Raw genomic sequence first — 22,513 nt, 5'->3', positions numbered from 1 at the left:
CAATACTGTACATGCACTGGTTCTATACTGTCTGTCTTAGTATTCCACTCTCACGATTCACTACACAGACATCTCACTTTGATAAAACAGGGATCTCTCTGACTCGCCTGCCATTTTCTCCCTCTGTGTCTCACCCCTTTTCTTACTTTCTCACCCCTCTCCTTCCTCTCTCCATCTCCGAGCCTAAGGGGCTGTCGTTGCTTGCCCATTACTATGGAAACGTATATGAATTTTCCTCTTCCCCCTCTCCTCCTTTCTCCTCTCCTCTCATTTGTAATGTGATATGTGCTATCACAGGTCACTTTAGGGATTTCTCTTCCGACAAACACTGTTTTATTTCATGCTTCGTTTAATGCATTTGAACCCCACTTGACACATCAGCCTCGCTCTTAGTGGTTGTGAACACACCTTCTGTGGAAGCAGCAGCTGTGTGCGTGGGTTTAATAAAGAGCTTTGTCTCTGTTATTCTTGAACGCGTCATTAAGGGTCACTTTCTGAACACTTCATTTCCGCTTTAATTTTCCTGGCCAGAACTGGAGGCTTCAGATGACCCAGGGGGTTACATAGAGCATGAAGTACCAGGGTTGTAGGTTTGATTCTCATATTGGCCACAATACTGACTATATTCGTCATCTTTAATTGGGTGTGTATTTCTCTCTGGTCGAAAGCGATAGAGAGGGAGAGAGATGGAGGGGAGGAGATACAGGAGCCACCATCCACACACACCCACACAAGAGCATTACATCATCACAATTCCCAGTCTTGACCTTCTGCTCTGTGTGTTCCTCTGATTCATCAGTCTTTCATCCTCTGTTTGGACCGTGTACACATAAACATCACACAGAGAAAGAGAGAGAGGAAGAACCTGAGTGATCTGCAGCTAAACAAGTTATTTTGTCTCTGTCATTGATAACAGTTTCTGACCTTCCATTATGGTGTGTGTGTTATATGAAGTGCCAGCACATTAAGTATTTTGTGTCCACATCGACAGCACATGCAAACATTTTGTTACATCCCCTTTCAATCTCTCTCCCTCTCTCTCGTCTTGAGCTGTCATGTTCTGTCCATCCCACCCAGGGCTTCTCTTCACACACTGACAGCTCTGATCAGACCACAGCTTCTCTATACCACAGACGAGTGTGTGTGTATGTGTGTGTGTGTGTGTGTGTACAGGTGTTTGCCCCCCATGCTCACCTTAACGTGGCATTTTCTCTTCACATCAATCTCCTACCAGCCCTAGCTACAGGCTCTGGCTCCCACTGCTAGCCCAGCCTATCCAAGGACACATCACACTTACGAGAGAGAAAGTGTGTGTGTGTGTGTGTGTGTGTGTGTGTGTGTGTGTGTGTGTGTGTGTGTGTGTGTGTGTGTGTGTGTGTGTGTGTGTGTGACCAAAGAGCATTTGAACACAAGCAGTGGAGTAAAAGTGAAATGAAATAATACTGAAAAAGAATAGAGTGAAGGAACCATGTGGTTGATAGCCCTAGGGGAGGAAAGGGGGATAGAGGGATTGTGGGATAGAGGGAGGAGAACTCTACACCTCTGTCTATCTTTCTGTCTGTTAGCGCAGGAGGTGGCCAGTCAGGCTGTTTGAAATGGGAGCTGAGGATAATATTATGACAATTTTACTGGGGATCAAGGCAGTTAGCCAGGCCCAGACTCAGGTCAGGACAGACGTTAAGATCCCCAACCCTGTGTGTGTATATGTGTGTGTGTGAGAAGAGATAACCTACAGCCTGAGAAACAGGTGTCACATTACTGAGGGTTGGACGGTGTCTGGAGGGAGGGAGGAGTGTTTGAGAGAGAGAAAGAGAGAGAGAGAGAGAGAGACAGAGACAGAGAGAGGAGAAGGAGAAGGAGAGATAGATGCGTTACACTGTGTTCATATGTGTATACAGTCTATAGTTAGTAGTGTGTGCATGTAGCTAATTGTATTGTATGTGAGAGAGCATGTGTCAGTGTATTGCGTGTGTGATGGCTGACAGGGTGCTAGGAGCCCATTGGGTATAATGAGAGCTGTTAATGAATGTGTCTCACCTATCTCTGAGACACAGAGCCACTATCTGCAGACAGCAGATCACACACACACACACACACACACACACACACACACACACACACACACACGTACACACGCACACACTATCCGACTAGACACAAGAAGTAATCTGTGTGTTTCTAAGAATAACAGCTGCTTGTCTATCTCTCTCCGGCCCTTTTAATGGCTCCTCCTCCCCCATTATGAAGATGATTGTTCTGATATAATGCTAAAACCACCTCAACACCCTCTGGACTCTACCAAACTGACCCCGAGGGGCATGAATGGTCAAATCCAATGACCTTCCAGGACAGAAAAGGTTAAACTGATGATTCACCCCTCACAACTGTTGCGTGTGTATTTCCACAATTTGTTCGAGAATTGAATCTGACAGACAGTCTGAGTTTTACCGGGTCCTGTATTTGGGTGTGGTGTGTGTGTGTGTGTGTGTGTGTGTGTGTGTGTGTGTGTGTGTGTGTGTGTGTGTGTGTGTGTGTGTGTGTGTGTGTGTGTGTGTGTGTGTGTGTGTGTGTGTGTGTGTGTGTGTGTATTTTATCACCTTTATTTAACCAGGTAGGCAAGTTGAGAACAAGTTCTCATTTACAACTGCGACCTGGCCAAGATAAAGCAAGCAGTTTGACACATACAACAACACAGAGTTATACATGGAGTAAAACAAACATACAGTCAATAATATAGTAGAAGTATAGTGTGTGAAAGCAATGTAAAGAACCACCTGCCCCATAAATAAATGGCCCCAGTCAGAGATTTATAGGGGACTTACCAGGGCTTAGCCACACATCCTTCCCCCTGGAACACCCCTTTAATCCAATCAGCACTGAGCTGAACCCTGACCTCTAACCTCTGTTCTATGACCCATCTCTAGCTTCAAGCATCTGGTTGTCAATTACAAATGACTACACCACTGATCGTGTGCATAGCCTCTCTGCATATGCCGCGTTCAAAACAACTGGAAACTCAGAAATCTCCAACTTCTGACTTTAGTGCGTTCAAGACAACTGAGAACTCTGAAAACAAAACAAGCTCTGACTGGTCAAATCCAACTCGGAAAGTCCGAAACTCAGACTTTCCGACCTGAAGATCACTGACGTCATGATATGGCCTCGTTTTTTTCAGAGTTCCCAGTTGTCTTGAAAGCACCAATAGATCTGACAGAACTGGAGTAAGCAACCAATAATACCAATTCAATACTCTGTTCTACTCTTGTGTCTATTGGCTATTGGTCAGTTTGCAATAAAGCATGACATGGGAGCTCTGGGCTAATGGTGCTTTCAAGACAACTGGGAACTTGGACGGTGCTCGGCGGTCGGCGTCGCCGGCCTACTAGCCGTCACCGATCCATTTTTCTTTTTCCGTTTTGTCTTTGTTTTTTCACACCTGGTTTCATTTGCTTTAATTTCTGTGTGTATATTTTACCCCTGTTGCCTGCTTAGGTTTGTGCGGGATTATTTGTCTCAGGTTGCTCGTTGAGGTTGTGCCTCAGTTTATTTCACGTGTATACCGATTGTTTATAAGTTTGAGGAGCGTTGTTTTTTCCTCCTTCCGTGAGTAACTGTATTCTCTTTTTGTCGTGGGGGTTGTTATTGGTATTGTACCTGTCTTTTTGTTGTGGACTTGCCTATTAAAAGACGCTCCTTGGACATCTCTGCTCTCCTGCGCTTGACTCCTTCACCTACCTCATAATCAAAACCTAACAAATCAATTCTGCACTCAAACTTTTTTCATTATGTAACCCAAAATGTATACTAGATATGTGTGCAAAAAAAGTTCAACATTCAGATTTTGCAAATACTACTTCAGTCACAATTTGATGAATACATTGGATAAATCAAATGTATACACCACACAGGATGCTCTGCAACTGTGTAGCTCTGGGGACCAGTATGAAACAAAAGTATGAAAATGTATGCACTCACTACTTACTGAAAGTCGCTCTGGATAAGAGAATCTACTAAAATGAAAGGCAAATGCAATGTTCCATTGGAAATGAATGGTATAGCAAAGATGCTGTCATAGTGTCATTCACATTACACATAAGCACTCTGTTATGTTGTGTCGGATGTCATGCATTTCAATGGGGAAGTCCACAACAGAGTGGAATCGCAACACACCCTTGTAGTTGAAGGCTCTGTTGCCAGATGGACTCCGCATAATTAGAAATGTTTTGTCTCTATGGCCTATTTATTGCCTTACCTCCCTACTCTTCTACATTTGCACACACTGTACATAGATTTTTCTATTGTGTTATTGACTGTACGTTTGTTTATGTGTAACTCTGTGTTGTTGTTTGTCGCACTGCTTTGCTTTATTTTGGCCAGATCGCAGTTGTAAATGAGAACTTGTTCTCAACTGGCCTACCAGGTTAAATAAAGGTGAAATAAAATAAAAATAAAAATGGCTTTATGGGATAGCTAGCAACTTGTAAACAATTATCCATTCCTAAATGTGAAATAATAATACAAATAGGCTGCTAAGAAAATGATGTTGTATGACTGTTGCCTCCCGTTTAAATGTATTGTGATGGTAATGACTTTTGTTTTTGATGATAATTAGGTGGAGGTTGCTAGCTTCAGTGGTATCTTCAACCTAGCCTAGCTTTTAGCTAGCTAAGATTAGCTGCTCTGAAGTGCAAGCTAACTTGACTTGCTATAAAGTTAGAGAAACAAGTTGAGGAAAAAGTAACTAAACATATTTTACTATCACCTGAAACAATATATTTATCCTGGCTTAAATGAAAAGGTTGTATTTTGCAATCTCCCAAAATAAATGCCATATTTGACGAGATGCAGGCTCTTGTCAATCTTGCGTTACAAACACTACACCACAGAGTTTCTAAACCTACAGTAGCATACTGACTGTCTTTGACTACACGTGTCTGTTCAGTAGTGGGGCAAGACTCCATGAAGATGACGTATGGCATAATGAAATACGTCACAATGTGTACGGAGCTTCAGATTGTCTTTGAGAGAGGATGAAAATGAAACCTGACTCAAATGTAACTGATAAAGGCAACACTGCCCCAACTTTGCCCTCAACGTTTGACCAGCTAGGTAAATAGCTTGTTGGTGTTGTTTGCTTGTCAGCAAAAACATTTTCTAACATGAAAGAGCTAACTAACTAGTCCGCATTAGCTATCTAGCTAGATATAGTGCGAGCAAACTTTGGCAAAGTCTGGGAAAGTGCCTGCACCGGTGTGAGGGCTTTTTTTATGAATAAACGGTCTTAACAAATAAACCTAAGAATAGCACAATATAAAAAATTAAAACAACTTGTCTTGTGTAAATTGACACGGTTGACCACCAAACATATTTGTCTTTCACAAAAATATGTGTGCAGGTGGCTGACAGCAACGTCTTCTTCACCTAACTGATCAGACCACCCCGTGTTGTGCGCACGAGCAGTGCAAAATCAAATCAAATGTTATTTGTCACATACACATGGTTAGCAGATGTTAATGCGAGTGCAGCGAAATGCTTGTGCTTCTAGTTCCGACCATACAGTAATATCTAACAAGTAATCTAACCTAACAATTTCACAACAACTACTTTATACACACAAGTGTAAAGGAATGAATATGTGATGGCTGTTTAACAGTCTGATGGCCTTGAGATAGAAGCTGTTTTTCAGTCTCTCGGTCCCAGCTTTGATGCACCTGTACTGACCTCGCCTTCTGGATGATAGCGGGGTGAACAGGCAGTGGCTCGGGTGGTTGTTGTCCTTGATGATCTTTTGGGTCTTCCTGTGACATTGGGTGGTGTAGGTGTCCTGGAGGGCAGGTAGTTTGCCCCTGGTGATGCGTTGTGCAGACCTCACTACCCTCTGGAGAGCCTTACATTTGTGGGCGGAGCAGTTGCCGTACCAGGCGGTGATACAGCCAGACAGGATGCTCTCGATTGTGCATTTGTGAAAGTTTGTGAGTGTTTTTGGTGACAAGCTGAATTTCTTCAGCCTCCTGAGGTTGAAGAGGCGCTGCTGCTGCGCCTTCTTCACCACGCTGTCTGGACCATTTCAGTTTGTCCGTGATGTGTACGCCGAGGAACTTAAAACTTCCCACCTTCTCCACTACTGTCCCGTCGATGTGGATAGGGGGTGTTCCCTATGCTGTTTCCTGAAGTCCACGATCAGCTCCTTTGTTTTGTTGACATTGAGTGCGAGGTTATTTTCCTGACACCACACTCCGAGGGCCCTCACCTCCTCCCTGTAGGCCGTCTCGTCGTTGTTGGTAATCAAGCCTACCACTGTAGTGTCGTCTGCAAACTTGATGATTGAGTTGGAGGCGTGCATGGCCACGCAGTCATGGGTGAACAGGGAGTACAGGAGAGGGCTGAGAACGCACCCTTGTGGGGCCCCAGTGTTGAGGATCAGCGGGGTGGAGATGTTGTTACCTACCCTCACCACCTGGGGGCGGCCCGTCAGGAAGTCCAGGACCCAATTGCACAGGGCGGGGTCTCGAGCTTAATGACCCAGGGTCTCGAGCTTAATGACGAGTTTGGAGGGTACTATGGTGTTAAATGCTGAGCTGTAGTCGATGAACAGCATTCTTACATAGGTATTCCTCTTGTCCAGATGGGTTAGGGCAGTGTGCAGTGTGATTGCGATTGCGTCGTCTGTGGACCTATTGGGGCGGTAAGCAAATTGGAGTGGGTCTAGGGTGTCAGGTAGGGTGGAGGTGATGTGATCCTTGACTAGTCTCTCAAAGCACTTCATGATGATGGAAGTGAGTGCTACGGGGCAGTTACCTTAGCTTTCTTGGGAACAGGAACAATGGTGGTCCTCTTGAAGCATGTGGGAACAGCAGACTGGGATAAGGATTGATTGAATATGTCCGTATACACACCAGCCAGCATGTTATTCAATCATTTCATCCAAACTGCTCATGAGCGCTTGTGTAGTCAGGCGTTAAAATAGAACTTGGTTCTATTTTAGACGGTTGATGCGCTGCAAGTCCCGCTCTCCCATCTACTCATTGGTTTTTATGAGCATATACCCACATGGGTGATTGAAAGATGACCGCGGTCCACACTCCAGTCCAGTTGGTGGCAGTATGGGTTTCGACCTGTCCCCAAATTAATATACACTGAACGAAAATATAAAAGCAACACAGAACAATTTCAAAGATTTTACTAAGTTACTGTTCATATAAGGAAATCAGTCAATTTAAATAAATTCAGTAGGCCCTAATCTATAGATTTCACATTTCACACTTTAAAAAAAAGTAGGGGCATGGATCAGAAAACCAGTCAGTATCTGGTGTGACCACCATTTGTTCATGCAGCGCGACACATCTCATTTGCATAGAGTTGATCAGGCTGTTGATTGTGGCCTGTGGAATGTTGTCCCACTCCTCTTCAATGGCTCTGTGAAGTTGCTGGATATTGGCGGGAACTGGAACATGTTGTCCTACATGCAATCCATAGCATCCCAAACATGCTCAATGGGTGACATGGTTGATAACTATGCAGGCCATGGAAGAACTGGGACATTTTCAGTTTCCAGGAATTTTGTACAGATCCTTGCGACATGGGGCTGTGCATTATCATGCTGAAACATGAGGTGATGGCGGCGAATGAATGGCATGACAAAGGGCCTCAGGATCTCGTCACGGTATCCCTGTGCATTCAAATTGCCATTGATAAAATGCGTTTGTGTTTGTTGTCCATAGCTTATACCTGCCTATACTATAACCCCACTGCCACCATGGGGCACTCTGTTCACAATGTTGACGTCAGCAAACCACATGCCTACACAAAGCCATACACACTGTCTGCCATCTGCCCGGTACAGTTGAAACCGGGATTCATCCATGAAGAGCACACTTCTCCAGCGTGCCAGTGGCCATCAAAGGTGCCCACTGAAGTCGGTTACAACGCCGAACTACAGTCCGTTAAAGACCCTGGTGAGAACGACAAGCACGCAGATTACCTGAGACTGTTTCTAACAGTTTGTGCAGAAATTCTTCGGTTGTGGAAACCCACAGTTTCATCAGTGGTCCGAGTGGCTGGTCTCAGACGATCCCGCAGGTGAAGAAGCCGGATTGTTGAGGTCCTGGGCTGGTGTGCTTACACGTGGTCTAGGGTTGTGAGGCCAGTTGGATGTACTCCAAATTCTCTAAAATGACATTGGAGGTGGCTTATGGCAACAGCTCTGGTGGACATTCCTGCAGTCAGCATGCTGATTGCACGCTCTCTCAAACTTGAGATGTCTGTGGCATTGTGTTGTTTGACAAAACTGCACATTTTAGATTGGCCTTTTATTGTCCCAGCACAAGGTGCACCTGTGTAATGATCGTGCTGTTTAATGAGGTTCTTGATATGCCACACCTGTCAGGTGGATGGATTATCTTGGCAAAGGAGAATGATTACTCACAGGGAGGTAAACAAATTTGTGCACACAATTTGAGAGAAATATGCTTTTTGTGTGTATGGAAAATGTCAGCAATCTCTTATTTGGTTTGGTCATCATTTTAAGGCAGGGATGGAGACGAGACAGTTTTAGAAAGCAGTGCAGAGACTAAAACTCGGGAACTGGCTCATGTCATACATTGTATGGAAGAGATAACCAGGAAGAAAATACAAGGTTGACAATGGAACCTGAGCATTGATAGCCGAATTAGGACGGCTCTATGACCCTGTGGAATGCGATCTGGCTCTCTCACGCAGTCTCGCACACACGTAGTGGTGTTGAAGAGTGGAGAGCGCGCCGGGGAAATTAATTCCGGTACGCTACTCCAGTCTCCAGATCAGTGGTTAGGCTATTGAGCCCTCTTATTCCAGCTACCCATATTCGGAATGACATTCCATGGATTTAAAAAAAAAGTTTATTTTTTTAATCATGCAGTGACGGGCTCTCTCTTCTTTCTCTCTCTCTGTTTTTCTTTGTATAGGATACCTCACGCTGTTGTCTGGAGTTATGTTGTGGATTTACTTCCTTCTGTTGGAATTCTGCGTTGCAAGTTTTGCAGCCAGGGAGAGGTGAATCTTGACTGCGAGACGTAGCCTATGGCGTTATTACAGGGTTGTGGTCGCACCTACGTGCTACATCCATCCACTCAGCAACCACCCAGACTACCCAGCGATTGTCCAGTGTCCCGCGTACAAGGTGAACTATAGGCTGTTTCAGCCGAAGAATACGTTTTCTCTCTATCACCCGTAGACTGACCTCATTAACGTTTTAATGAACGTTTGCTTTAACGGAGACCCCCAGGTCGCTGTCACTCCCCCGGTGTGAGCCCAGTCCTCTGCTGGACGGAGAGGGTTTAGGCGGCAGCACTGAGCCCTGAGGCTCGGAGGGCAGTATGATGACTGACTTCCAGTTCCCATCCACAAGCTGATTAACACTTTGATGCTGGACTTTTCTGGTTTACAAATATGATGAAATGGCAGCCCCGGAAGAAGGTAAGGGACTTAGGGCTTCTTCTCTTAGGGCGCATATAGGCTACACGTTGACTTGCAATGCACAATTAAACATTGGATCATGGCATGGGGGTTGTGTCATGTATTGTCTTTGTGTTCTGCCAGAAGTTGAGCGTCCAGTCCAGTGCAGTCCATACATGGCGATTCACAGTGCTTGACTTGGACTGAAATAGGTGCCAGTACGTTTACATTTAGTTGCACAATACTTTAGAGCTAATATTGTATAAGAGGAACAGGAGCAAAAAGCAGTAGAACATTAGAAGTGCTGCTACTCAGCTCTGGTGAGCTCCAGCCCAAGTCAAGCACTGGAGATTCACATAAAGGCTACTAGCCTTGAATCACACACACACACACACACACACACACACACACACACACACACACACACACACACACACACATACATACATACATACATACATACATACATACATACATACATACATACATACATACACACAATCTATCTCTCTCTCACACCAATTGGTAATAGGAGGCACACACAGACACATGAGAGAGAGAGGGGGAGAGAGAGATCAGTGTATAATCCTCAGTAAACAATGATTTACCCTGGTATATATCAAAATGAGGAGAGGAGAATAGTGAGAGGAGAGGAGAAGAGTTCATAATTGAAATGGTCTCTAATGTATTTAATGCCTACCTATCTCTCTGGAGGTATAGTACTGTGTAAATGACCAGGTGTTGTATTTAATGCCTACCTATCTCTCTGGAGGTATAGTACTGTGTAAATGACCAGGTGTTGTATTTAATGCCTACCTATCTCTCTGGAGGTATAGTACTGTGTAAATGACCAGGTGTTGTATTTAATGCCTACCTATCTCTCTGGAGGTATAGTACTGTGTAAATGACCAGGTGTTGTATTTAATGCCTACCTATCTCTCTGGAGGTATAGTACTGTGTAAATGACCAGGTGTTGTATTTAATGCCTACCTATCTCTCTGGAGGTATAGTACTGTGTAAATGACCAGGTGTTGTATTTAATGCCTACCTATCTCTCTGGAGGTATAGTACTGTGTAAATGACCAGGTGTTGTATTTAATGCCTACCTATCTCTCTGGAGGTATAGTACTGTGTAAATGACCAGGTGTTGTATTTAATGCCTACCTATCTCTCTGGAGGTATAGTACTGTGTAAATGACCAGGTATGTGATGTGATGATGTATAAATAACTGAATTGTCCTCATTAGTAAATGAGTAATAAGTGTTTATGCCCTATCTGTGTGTCCTGTGTGTCCTGTTTATTAGTATTGTTACTATAAGTAAAACACCCACACACCAGGACCTAGGACTAGAGTAGTGTTGACCAAGTGTTGATTGATGATTAGTTGAATCAGTTGTGTTAGTGCTGGAAACCAAATCCTGCACAGCTTGTATCTCTCCAGAACTTGGGTTGTTATGAATACATTTTATGTTTACCCTAGCTTCAGAAGCAGTGTGTGTGTGTGTGTGTGTGTGTGTGTGTGTGTGTGTGTGTGTGTGTATTCAGTGGTGCATTAGATATTCATCTTGTGTTGACTGTTGACAGTCTCGGTGAGACTTCCTGATTGTGTGTGTGTGTCTCATCCAAGTGTGTGTGTGTGTGTGTCTCATCCAAGTGTGTGTGTGTGTGTCTCATCCAAGTGTGTGTGAGAGAAGAAAGACTCCTCATAAATAGTTTCAGTAGTGTTTGATTGACAGCTTTCGTTGTTGTGGCTGGAGTGAGAGGAGTGGAATCGAAATAATGATATCTTTCTTCCCCCCTCTCTCTCTCTCTCTCTCTCTCTCTCTCTCCCTTCCTTTTCTTGTTCCCCACTCAGTGGGGTTGTGACTAACAATGTTCCCTGATATAATGTGTTTACTTACAATACAGCTAAGCCTCTTAAAAGCCTACTCCACTCCTCCCTCACCTACTCTCCTCCCCAGCACGAGTGCTGTATAAGTCCCTGTCGGTAATGGGATCAAAACAATAACCACTGCATTGGGGCACTAACCTATGACAGAGTAATGCTTTAGCTACAACAATTTTACAATAGTCCAGATCTCATGCCAATGTTGCAGATAGAGCCAGTGTGTGTTGCTAAACAGGACATAACTGTGTGTGTGATAGAGATAGAGATAGAGCCAGTGTGTGTTGCTAAACAGGACATAACTGTGTGTGATAGAGATAGAGATAGAGCCAGTGTGTGTTGCTAAACAGGACATAACTGTGTGTGTGATAGAGATAGAGATAGAGCCAGTGTGTGTTGCTAAACAGGACATAACTGTGTGTGTGATAGAGATAGAGCCAGTGTGTGTTGCTAAACAGGACATAACTGTGTGTGTGATAGAGATAGAGCCAGTGTGTGTTGCTAAACAGGACATAACTGTGTGTGTGATAGAGATAGAGATAGAGCCAGTGTGTGTTGCTAAACAGGACATAACTGTGTGTGTGATAGAGATAGAGATAGAGCCAGTGTGTGTTGCTAAACAGGACATAACTGTGTGTGTGATAGAGATAGAGCCAGTGTGTGTTGCTAAACAGGACATAACTGTGTGTGTGATAGAGATAGAGAGAGAGCCAGTGTGTGTTGCTAAACAGGACATAACTGTGTGTGTGATAGAGATAGAGAGAGAGCCAGTGTGTGTTGCTAAACAGGACATAACTGTGTGTGTGATAGAGATAGAGAGAGAGCCAGTGTGTGTTGCTAAACAGGACATAACTGTGTGTGTGATAGAGATAGAGCCAGTGTGTGTTGCTAAACAGGACATAACTGTGTGTGTGGTAGAGATAGAGATAGAGCCAGTGTGTTGCTAAACAGGACATAACTGTGTGTGTGATAGAGATAGAGCCAGTGTGTGTTGCTAAACAGGACATAACTGTGTGTGTGGTAGAGATAGAGATAGAGCCAGTGTGTGTTGCTAAACAGGACATAACTGTGTGTGTGGACAGTATAGCAGTCAATGTATTAAACCCCAAGTGTGTGTGTCTCTCTTTCTCCGCTGTTTCATTTCAAGCCAATCAGCCATGTCGATCCTCAAAGGAGATACTGTCAGTCAGTCACTGAGAACTCTGTTATGTAACGTAGTCAATCCATGAGGTGATATTGTCATCTCTCTTTTGCTCTCCTGCCGTCTCAGAAATCAAATAGTTTGTCTTTCATGCCAACTGAGTGTAGATGTACCATTTCTCACCCCAGCCATGAAAGTATGTGGTGGCTGTGTGGGTGCGAAGATGGAGAGAGCTTGTTCCTGTTTAGATGTTTTATTTAAATGAGCTCTGATCTCCGAGGCTGACAGTGATCCCTGGTGCTCGTTAGTGTGTTGGCTCGCAACCCTGATGAACCCCTTGTGTGTGTGTGTGTGTGTGTGTGTGTGTGTGTGTGTGTGTGTGTGTGTGTGTGTGTACTCCATTAGTCAAATCTGCAGGTGATTAGAGGCACCTGTGTGAACTGGAGGCTCCAGACATCTCCTCTCTTCTTCGCTTCCTCTCTTCCTCTCCTCCTCTCATCCTCTCCTCCTCTCATCCTCTCTTCCGGACTATTAAGGACTGCTCTCTAAGAAGAACATTCTCAATCTCTTGAGAGTGCCGATGCAGTGATGAGGAGAACGGAGAGAGGAGGAAGGGGGGGTGAGGTTATTTTTAGCATGTCCATTGTACCTGTGCCAAACCTTGGAGGGGCTTCTGGGACAATACTCCACTCTACCCTGTGTGTGTGTGTGTGTGTGTGAGATTTGATGTTGGGTTGCCGTATAGACACATATATATTTTTTTATTTTTTTATTTTCACCTTTATTTAACCAGGTAGGCAAGTTGAGAACAAGTTCTCATTTACAATTGCGACCTGGCCAAGATAAAGCAAAGCAGTTTACACATACACACACAAAATATGGGACTCTATTAGCTCCCAGCACGTGGTAAGACACCGCTAGGTGTGACGTGACAAAGTCATTTGTAATGTTAAATAATTCAGAGAAATATGCTTGTGCCATACACTAGGAGTTTGAAGGAGTGTGTGTGTCTTGTTTATGTGTGATTGTGTGTTTGCAACAGCCAGTGGTGTTCATTACATAGTCTTAGTGGCAGGCAGTGGGAGAACAAATGTCACAATGACTGAAAAGACCAAGAGCAAAATGGGACCTCGCAGGAGAGAAAGAGATGAAGGGAGAGAAAGAGATGGGTTGAGAGAGAGAAAGAAAGGAACAGAGTGAGAGAGGGAAGAGTGTGAGAGAGAGATGGGTTGAGAGAGAGAAAGAAAGGAACAGAGTGAGAGAGGGAAGAGTGTGAGAGAGAGATGGGTGGAGAGAGAGAAAGAAAGGAACAGAGTGAGAGAGGGAAGAGTGTGAGAGAGAGATGGGTGGAGAGAGAGAAAGAAAGGAACAGAGTGAGAGAGGGAAGAGTGTGAGAGAGAGATGGGTTGAGAGAGAGAAAGAAAGGAACAGAGTGAGAGAGGGAAGAGTGTGAGAGAGAGATGGGTTGAGAGAGAAACAGAGAGGAAAGAGAGAGGGATAGTCTGTGTGTGGGCTTCTCACAATCTCATTGCAGCATCTTGTGGTGGTAAATTGAACAGTAATTGGCAGACAATGAGTGTGACATGATCACATATTGGCTGGCTCACGCACACACACACACACACACACACACACACACACACACACACACACACACACCCAACAACTAAATTAAACCTGGAGCTGTGCTGACATGCACAATATGAGAACACAGTGAAGGAGACAGCTGGAAGAAACCCTGATGAAGAGAGAGAACGAGGGAGAGCTGAGAGAGAGAAGAGAGAACGAAGGAGAGCTGAGAGAGAGGAGAGAGAACAAGGGAGAGCTGAGAGAGAGGAGAGAGAACGAGGGAGAGCTGAGAGAGAGAAGAGAGAACGAGGGAGAGCTGAGAGAGAGGAGAGAGAGAACGAGGGAGAGCTGAGAGAGAACGAGGGAGAGCAGAGAGAGAGGAGAGAGAGAATGAGGGAGAGCAGAGAGAGGAGAGAGAGAACGAGTGAGAGAGGAGTGAGAGAACGAGGGAGAGCAGAGAGAGAGGAGAGAGAGAACGAGGGACAGCTGAGAGAGAGGAGAGAGAACGAGGGAGAGCTGAGAGAGAACGAGGGAGAGTTGAGAGAGAGGTGAGAGCTGAGAGAGAGGAGAGGACGAGGGAGAGCTGAGAGAGAACGAGGGAGAGTTGAGAGAGAGGTGAGAGCTGAGAGAGAGGAGAGGACGAGGGAGAGCTGAGAGAGGAGAGAGAGAATGAGGGAGAGCAGAGAGAGAGGAGAGAGAACGAGGGAGAGCTGAGAGAGAACGAGGGAGAGTTGAGAGAGAGGTGAGAGCTGAGAGAGAGGAGAGGACGAGGGAGAGCTGAGAGAGAACGAGGGAGAGCTGAGAGAGAGGTGAGAGCTGAGAGAGAGGAGAGGACGAGGGAGAGCTGAGAGAGGAGAGAGAGAATGAGGGAGAGCAGAGAGAGAGGAGAGAGAGAACGAGGGAGAGCTGAGAGAGAGGAGAGAGATCGAGGGAGAGAAGAGAGAGAACGAGGGAGAGCTGAGAGAGAGGAGAGAGATCGAGGGAGAGAAGAGAGAGAACGAGGGAGAGCTGAGAGAGAGGAGAGAGATCGAGGGAGAGAAGAGAGAGAACGAGGGAGAGCTGAGAGAGGAGAGAGAGAACGAGGGAGAGCGGAGAGAGATCGAGGGAGAGAAGAGAGAGAACGAGGGAGAGCTGAGAGAGGAGAGAGAAAATGAGGGAGAGCTGAGAGAGGAGAGAGAACGAGGGAGAGAAGAGAGAGGAGAGAGAGATTGAGGGAGAGCTGAGAGAGAGGAGAGAGAGATTGAGGGAGAGCTGAGAGAGAGGAGAGAGAATGAGGGAGAGGAGAGAGAACGAGGGAGAGCTGAGAGAGAACGAGGGAGAGTTGAGAGAGAGGTGAGAGCTGAGAGAGAGGAGAGGACGAGGGAGAGCTGAGAGAGAACGAGGGAGAGCTGAGAGAGAGGTGAGAGCTGAGAGAGAGGAGAGGACGAGGGAGAGCTGAGAGAGGAGAGAGAGAATGAGGGAGAGCAGAGAGAGAGGAGAGAGAACGAGGGAGAGCTGAGAGAGAACGAGGGAGAGTTGAGAGAGAGGTGAGAGCTGAGAGAGAGGAGAGGACGAGGGAGAGCTGAGAGAGAACGAGGGAGAGCTGAGAGAGAGGTGAGAGCTGAGAGAGAGGAGAGGACGAGGGAGAGCTGAGAGAGGAGAGAGAGAATGAGGGAGAGCAGAGAGAGAGGAGAGAGAGAACGAGGGAGAGCTGAGAGAGAGGAGAGAGATCGAGGGAGAGAAGAGAGAGAACGAGGGAGAGCTGAGAGAGAGGAGAGAGAAATCGAGGGAGAGAAGAGAGAGAACGAGGGAGAGATGAGAGAGGAGAGAGAGAACGAGGGAGAGCGGAGAGAGATCGAGGGAGAGAAGAGAGAGATCGAGGGAGAGCTGAGAGAGGAGAGAGAAAATGAGGGAGAGCTGAGAGAGAGGAGAGAGAACGAGGGAGAGAAGAGAGAGGAGAGAGAGATTGAGGGAGAGCTGAGAGAGAGGAGAGAGAGATTGAGGGAGAGCTGAGAGAGAGGAGAGAGAATGAGGGAGAGCTGAGAGAGAGGAGAGAGAGATTGAGGGAGAGCTGAGAGAGAGGAGAGAGAGGTTGAGGGAGAGCTGAGAGAGAGGAGAGAGAATGAGGGAGAGCTGAGAGAGAGGAGAGAGAATTAGGGAGAGCTTACGGAGGAGTGAGAGATTGAGGGAGAGCAGAGGGAGGAGAGAGAGATTGAGGGAGAGCTGAGAGAGAGGAGAGAGAATGAGGTATAATTGAAAGGCCGACGTCGGGTGATATAACAGTCTTTTGTTCAATGTCTCCCTCACTGTCATAGTAGGATGTAAACAGTAGCTGGGTCTACCTATATAGACTAGTTGGGATATATTGACAGTCAGCTGTACATTACTGAATGGTGCTGGTTGGTAGAGTGAGTGTGCATGCATTGATAGATGTGTAACAGGGTTGGTAATGTGTCCACTTCACACTGCAGAAGTATGTATTCAAAGTGTATGTATTGCTATTGGTGGGTGGAATTGAAATATCAATAAGGTGTTATGCCATTGGTCATGCTTGCAGATAGGGGGAGATTGAGAATGTCACTTCTTCTCAGTCTGATAATTCAGTACAAGCGGTAGGTCACATTCTGAAATACTATATTATTTATCCTTCTCTGTGGTCATCACCTATTGACTCACAACAAACAGAAAAGCTTCAAAAGGCCCAGTCAATCACACACACAAACACACACACACACACACACACACACACACACACACACACACACACACACACACACACACACACACACACACACACACAAACACAAACACAAACACACACACACACTGGCATCCTACTTTACTTTACTAGCGAGGGTCAATAGCACTTCTTTGACACACACACACTCATTTATTCCCCATGTGACCCAAAGGAATTCCCTTATTTTTCTCTTCCCTCTGCTAGCCTGACTCTTAGCGGGGCTGCTAGCAGATTGTAACAGTGAGAGAGGTCAGAGCTAGAGAGTCACAGCAAGGGCACCTGGGATTGAGAAGAGGGGTCAAAGTTGAAAGTTCTGTATTTTGAATGTACAATTAGTTGTTGCTTTTTCATTTAGGCTACCCCTCTGCTTCGTTCTCCCTTATGTCAATCAGCTAATGACCCCATTCCCCAAGAGAGAGAAGAGGGGAAGAGGTTTAAATACTGATCAATAAATTCCTACCTTCCCCCAACCTCCCCTCCTCTCCTCATCTCATCATAGATCACTGCTCAAAGTAGAGTGGGTGACTAATCTCGCTCTCTCTTTCTCGCTCTCTCTCTCTCTCTCTCCTCTATCTCTCTCTTTCTCTCTCTCTCTCTCCTCTATCTCTCTCTTTCTCTCTATCTCTCTCTCTCTCCTTTGTCTCTCTCTCTGTTCCCACTCTCTCCCTTCCTCAGTAGTACTGTAATTTACTTCTTAATTAGTGTTAAATTCTCCACTTAGTGAGAGGAGCAGCTAGTCGTTAGGGCACCAGGGAGAGAGGCACTGCACAAGACTCAGGGCAAAGAGAGTCTTAGTCTCATTTAATTGTATGAATCAGTCAATGTATTCCAAAGCTTGTTGTTGTTATATCTCTGTCATGCAGACACAGTATACACAGTGATTCATTGTCAGACTGTGAGTAACAGGTTTTGTTTGGTTTTACTGCACTTAAGGTAGATAATGGGGATGGTGTATTGGTGTGGTGAAGCATTGAGGAGTTGAGTTCTGGTAGATATTAAGTTATGCATCATGAACCTGTATTGAGTCTCTCAGTTGACACACAGTCCCTGGTTCTAAAACATGAACCTGTATTGAGTCTCTCAGTTGACACACAGTCGCTGGTTCTAAAACATGAACCTGTATTGAGTCTCTCAGTTGACACACAGTCCCTGGTTCTAAAACATGAACCTGTATTGAGTCTCTCAGTTGACACACAGTCCCTGGTTCTAAAACATGAACCTGTATTGAGTCTCTCAGTTGACACACAGTCCCTGGTTCTAAAACATGAACCTGTATTGAGTCTCTCAGTTGACACACAGTCCCTGGTTCTAAAACATGACCAGTATTGAGTCTCTCAGTTGACACACAGTCCCTGGTTCTAAAACATGAACCTGTATTGAGTCTCTCAGTTGACACACAGTCCCTGGTTCTAAAACATGACCAGTATTGAGTCTCTCAGTTGACACACAGTCCCTGGTTCCAAAACATGAACCTGTATTGAGTCTCTCAGTTGACACACAGTCCCTGGTTCTAAAACATGAACCTGTATTGAGTCTCTCAGTTGACACACAGTCCCTGGTTCTAAAACATGAACCTGTATTGAGTCTCTCAGTTGACACACAGTCCCTGGTTCCAAAACATGAACCTGTATTGAGTCTCTCAGTTGACACACAGTCCCTGGTTCTAAAACATGAACCTGTATTGAGTCTCTCAGTTGACACACAGTCCCTGGTTCTAAAACATGACCAGTATTGAGTCTCTCAGTTGACACACAGTCCCTGGTTCTAAAACATGAACCTGTATTGAGTCTCTCAGTTGACACACAGTCCCTGGTTCTAAAACATGAACCTGTCTTGTCTGCTCTGCATATCCTTTATCTCGTTCTCTCTTTTCCCCCTCTATCCCACCGCTCTCTTTCCTTCTCTCCTTCCCTCTTTCCCTGTCTCTCCACTCATCTCTCACCTATGTCTCTCCCCCTCTCTTTCTCTCTCTCCCCTCTCTCTCTTTCTCTCTCTCCCCCTCTCTCTCTTTCTCTCTCTCCCCCCCTCTCTCTTTCTCTCTCTCCCCCTCTCTCTCTTTCTCTCTCTCCCCCTCTCTCTCTTTCTCTCTCTCTCCCCCTCTCTCTTTCTCTCTCTCCCCCTCTCTCTCTTTCTCTCTCTCCCCCCTCTCTCTTTCTCTCTCTCCCCCTCTCTCTCTTTCTCTCTCTCCCCCCTCTCTCTTTCTCTCTCTCCCCCTCTCTCTCTTTCTCTCTCTCCCCCCTCTCTCTTTCTCTCTCTCCCCCTCTCTCTTTCTCTCTCTCTTTCTCTCTCTCCCCCTCTCTCTCTTTCTCTCTCTCCCCCTCTCTCTCTTTCTCTCTCTCCCCCTCTCTCTCTTTCTCTCTCTCCCCCTCTCTCTCTTTCTCTCTCTCCCCCCTCTCTCTTTCTCTCTCTCCCCCTCTCTCTCTTTCTCTCTCTCCCCCTCTCTCTCTTTCTCTCTCTCCCCCTCTCTCTCTTTCTCTCTCTCCCCCTCTCTCTCTTTCTCTCTCTCTTTCTCTCTCTCCCCCTCTCTCTCTTTCTCTCTCTCCCCCTCTCTCTCTTTCTCTCTCTCCCCTCTCTCTCTTTCTCTCTCCCCCTCTCTCTCTTTCTCTCTCTCCCCCTCTCTCTCTTTCTCTCTCTCCCCCTCTCTCTCTTTCTCTCTCTCCCCTCTCTCTTTCTCTGTTGCGTTGCCATCTGTTCTTGATTAATGGGAGTAAGGAGCGGTAATTGAAGCATCTGTTCATCCAGCGTGCATCCTCTGCTCTAACACACACACACACACACACACACACACACACACACACACACACACAGAGACACACACACACACACAGAGACACACACACACACAGAGACACACACACACACACACACACACACACACACACACACCTTGCTCCATGTATGGTATGGATTGGATGGACCCTGGTAAGTGTAACTTCTACCTGGACGGTCTGTCCTGCCAGCAGGTATATATCACATAAGGTAGTAAGGGTTCATGGGGTTCTGACAGATTGAAGGGGGGGAGAAGAGATGGGGGGAAGATATGGGGGGAGAAGAGATGGGGGAGAAGAGATGGGGGGAAGATATGGGGGGAGAAGAGATGGGGGAGAAGAGATGGGGGAAGATATGGGGGAAGATATGGGGGGGAGAAGAGATGGGGGGGAAGAGATGGGGGGGAGAAGATATGGGGAGAAGAGATGGGGGAAGATATGGGGGGAGTAGAGATGGGGGGAGAAGAGATGGGGGGAGAAGAGATGGGGGAAGATATGGGGGAAGAAGAGATGGGGGGAAGATATGGGGGGAGAAGAGATGGGGGAAGATATGGGGGGAGACGAGATGGGAGAGAAGAGATGGGGGAAGATATGGGGGGAGAAGAGATGGGGGAAGATATGGGGGGAAGATATGGGGGGGAGAAGAGATGGGGGGAGAAGATATGGGCGGGGAGTGGTCCAGACTCGACCTGCTGTCAGAGAGAGCAGTTTGTGAATTTGGCATCGTTATTGTACTGGTGGGGGGCTTTGAGTATAGACTGATGCACACACACACACACACACACACACACACACACACACACACACACACACACACACACACACACACAGTCAGTAGCAGTATTCCTGTAGTGCTAATTGCTGATGTTGCTATAATAGTTTTCTCTGATTTCCTCTTTCTCTCAACAGTATTATTATAGTTATTATAAATGTGTTCATTTAAATAACCATTGTTTAATTATTTAATTCCTTTCTTTTTATGCAGACAAAAATGGTTTAATACATGTACAATCTATTTGACCAAAAATTGATGAGAGAGCAAAATGAGAGGATGAATAGCTCATGGTCCAGTATATCTATTTCCTTCTCTCCCCAATCTCCTTCTCCCTCTCCTTCTTCCTCTCTCCCTCCATCAGGCATACTTCCGTCAGGGCGTGGCCCTGCAGTACCTTGGTCGCCATGCCGACGCCCTTGCAGCATTTGCCTCTGGTCTGGCGCAGGACCCCAAGAGTCTCCAACTATTGGTGGGCATGGTGGAGGCTGCCATGAAGTCCCCACTACGAGGTGTGCTGTGTGTTTTACTTGTGCTCAGGGTCATAACACAGTATCTGTACTACTTTAGGCTGAAGCTGCATCTTGTGACATCATCCACGCTGAATCAGACGGCTTCACTTCTCTCAGGGAAAATACACAAACACAAAGCGTGGCTGTTTAGGAACCTTTCCTAGATAAACCAAATAAGTTGGAGAAGGTTCCATCAGTCTGAATCATCATTCCTTTATTTGACATCATCCCTTATTTTACCCACAATCCATCATTTCTTTATATACCCACAACCCCGGGGATAAGACGTGGGCGTGTCAAAGCCCCTGGGAGAAAAGATGGAGAGATGGCAGAAAGAAAAGAGAGATGGAGGTAGATGAGGGTGTGAGAATTATCGTTTTTGTTTCTCACAAAAGAGGAATAAGTAAAAGAAGAAAGGCAGGAGAAAGAGAGACAAAAGATAATGAGGAAGAGAGAATAGCGAGAGTGATGGAAGAAATGAAAGATGTACCCTGAGGCTGATCATTAGCTCCTCCACAGTGTCTTTCCTCCATATGATTAGTTCTCTCCAGTGTTGATCTGGAGTGTCACACACACACACACACACACACACACACACACACTATAACTATTACAGTGGTTGTATTTGGTCATTATAAGCTTATTCAACTTTATTTTGACTTTCAGTCAAAGTGTTGTTGTTGACGTTTTGTGTCCCGTAGACTCTCTGGAACCCACCTACCAGCAGCTGCAGAGGATGAAGCTGGACAAGAGTCCGTTCGTGGTGGTGTGTGTGATTGGTCAGGAGCTGCTGACCGCTGGTTACCATGGAGCCTCGGTTGTGGTCCTGGAGGCAGGGCTAAAGATCGGCACATGCTCTCTGAAGGCAAGGCTGTGTGTGTGTGTGTGTGTGTGTGTGTGTGTGTGTGTGTGTGTGTGTGTGTGTGTGTGTGTGTGTGTGTGTGTGTGTGTGTGTGTGTGTGTGTGTGTGTGTGTGTGTGTGTGTGTGATGATCATTGAGTTTCTTCCCTCTTTCTGAAGCTCCGAGGTTCAGTGTTCTCTGCTCTCAGCTCAGCCTACTGGTCTCTAGGCAACGCAGAGAAGAGCACAGGATACATGCAGCAAGACCTGGAGGTCGCCAAGACTCTAGGTACACACACACCAGCCCGCACGCACACACACACCAGCCCGCACGCACACACACACCAGCCCGCACGCACACACACACCAGCCCGCACGCACACACACACCAGCCCGTACGCACACACACACCAGCCCGCACACACACACACACCAGCCCGCACACACACACATACCAGCCCGCACACACACACACACCAGCCCGCACGCACACACACACCAGCCCGCACGCACACACACACCAGCCCGCACGCACACACACACCAGCCCGCACGCACACACACACCAGCCCGCACACACACACACACACACACCAGCCCGCACACACACACACACCAGCCCGCACACACACACACACACACACCAGCCCGCACACACACACCAGCCCGCACACACACACACACACTATTGGACACATACACATACATACACTAGGTATTGGTGGAGAGAGAGAGATGCCGCTGTACATGTGATTTAAGACTGTGGTAACACACTGAGTGGAAGACAAGGCATTTTCTATGGTAGCTAACACGAGTCATCAGGTCTCAATCAGATTACTCATCGTGAGTTTAGTTCACTGAACCAGCTACACTAC

The 22,513-nt window shown here is 46.2% G+C and overlaps 1 protein-coding gene across 4 annotated transcripts in view; it reads left to right on the top strand.

Moving 5' to 3' along the window:
- LOC106568279 (tetratricopeptide repeat protein 28) overlaps positions 1 to 22,513 on the top strand; it is a 96,529-nt gene that overhangs the window by 43,136 nt on the left and 30,880 nt on the right. For 3 of the 4 annotated variants that reach the window (XM_045692466.1, XM_045692467.1, XM_045692465.1), the window contains exons 3-5: positions 20,652 to 20,799; positions 21,501 to 21,664; positions 21,820 to 21,928. In XM_045692466.1, coding sequence (XP_045548422.1) covers positions 20,652 to 20,799; positions 21,501 to 21,664; positions 21,820 to 21,928 — 421 coding nt within the window. Of the gene's footprint in view, positions 1 to 8,747; positions 9,454 to 20,651; positions 20,800 to 21,500; positions 21,665 to 21,819; positions 21,929 to 22,513 lie in introns of those variants that run through there. The other variant, XM_045692468.1, reaches the window with a different exon arrangement.

This window comes from Salmo salar, chromosome ssa13, assembly GCF_905237065.1.
Source record: "Salmo salar chromosome ssa13, Ssal_v3.1, whole genome shotgun sequence".
Taxonomy (NCBI): Eukaryota; Metazoa; Chordata; class Actinopteri; order Salmoniformes; family Salmonidae; genus Salmo; species Salmo salar.
This window is presented reverse-complemented; position numbering and strand designations above follow the sequence as displayed.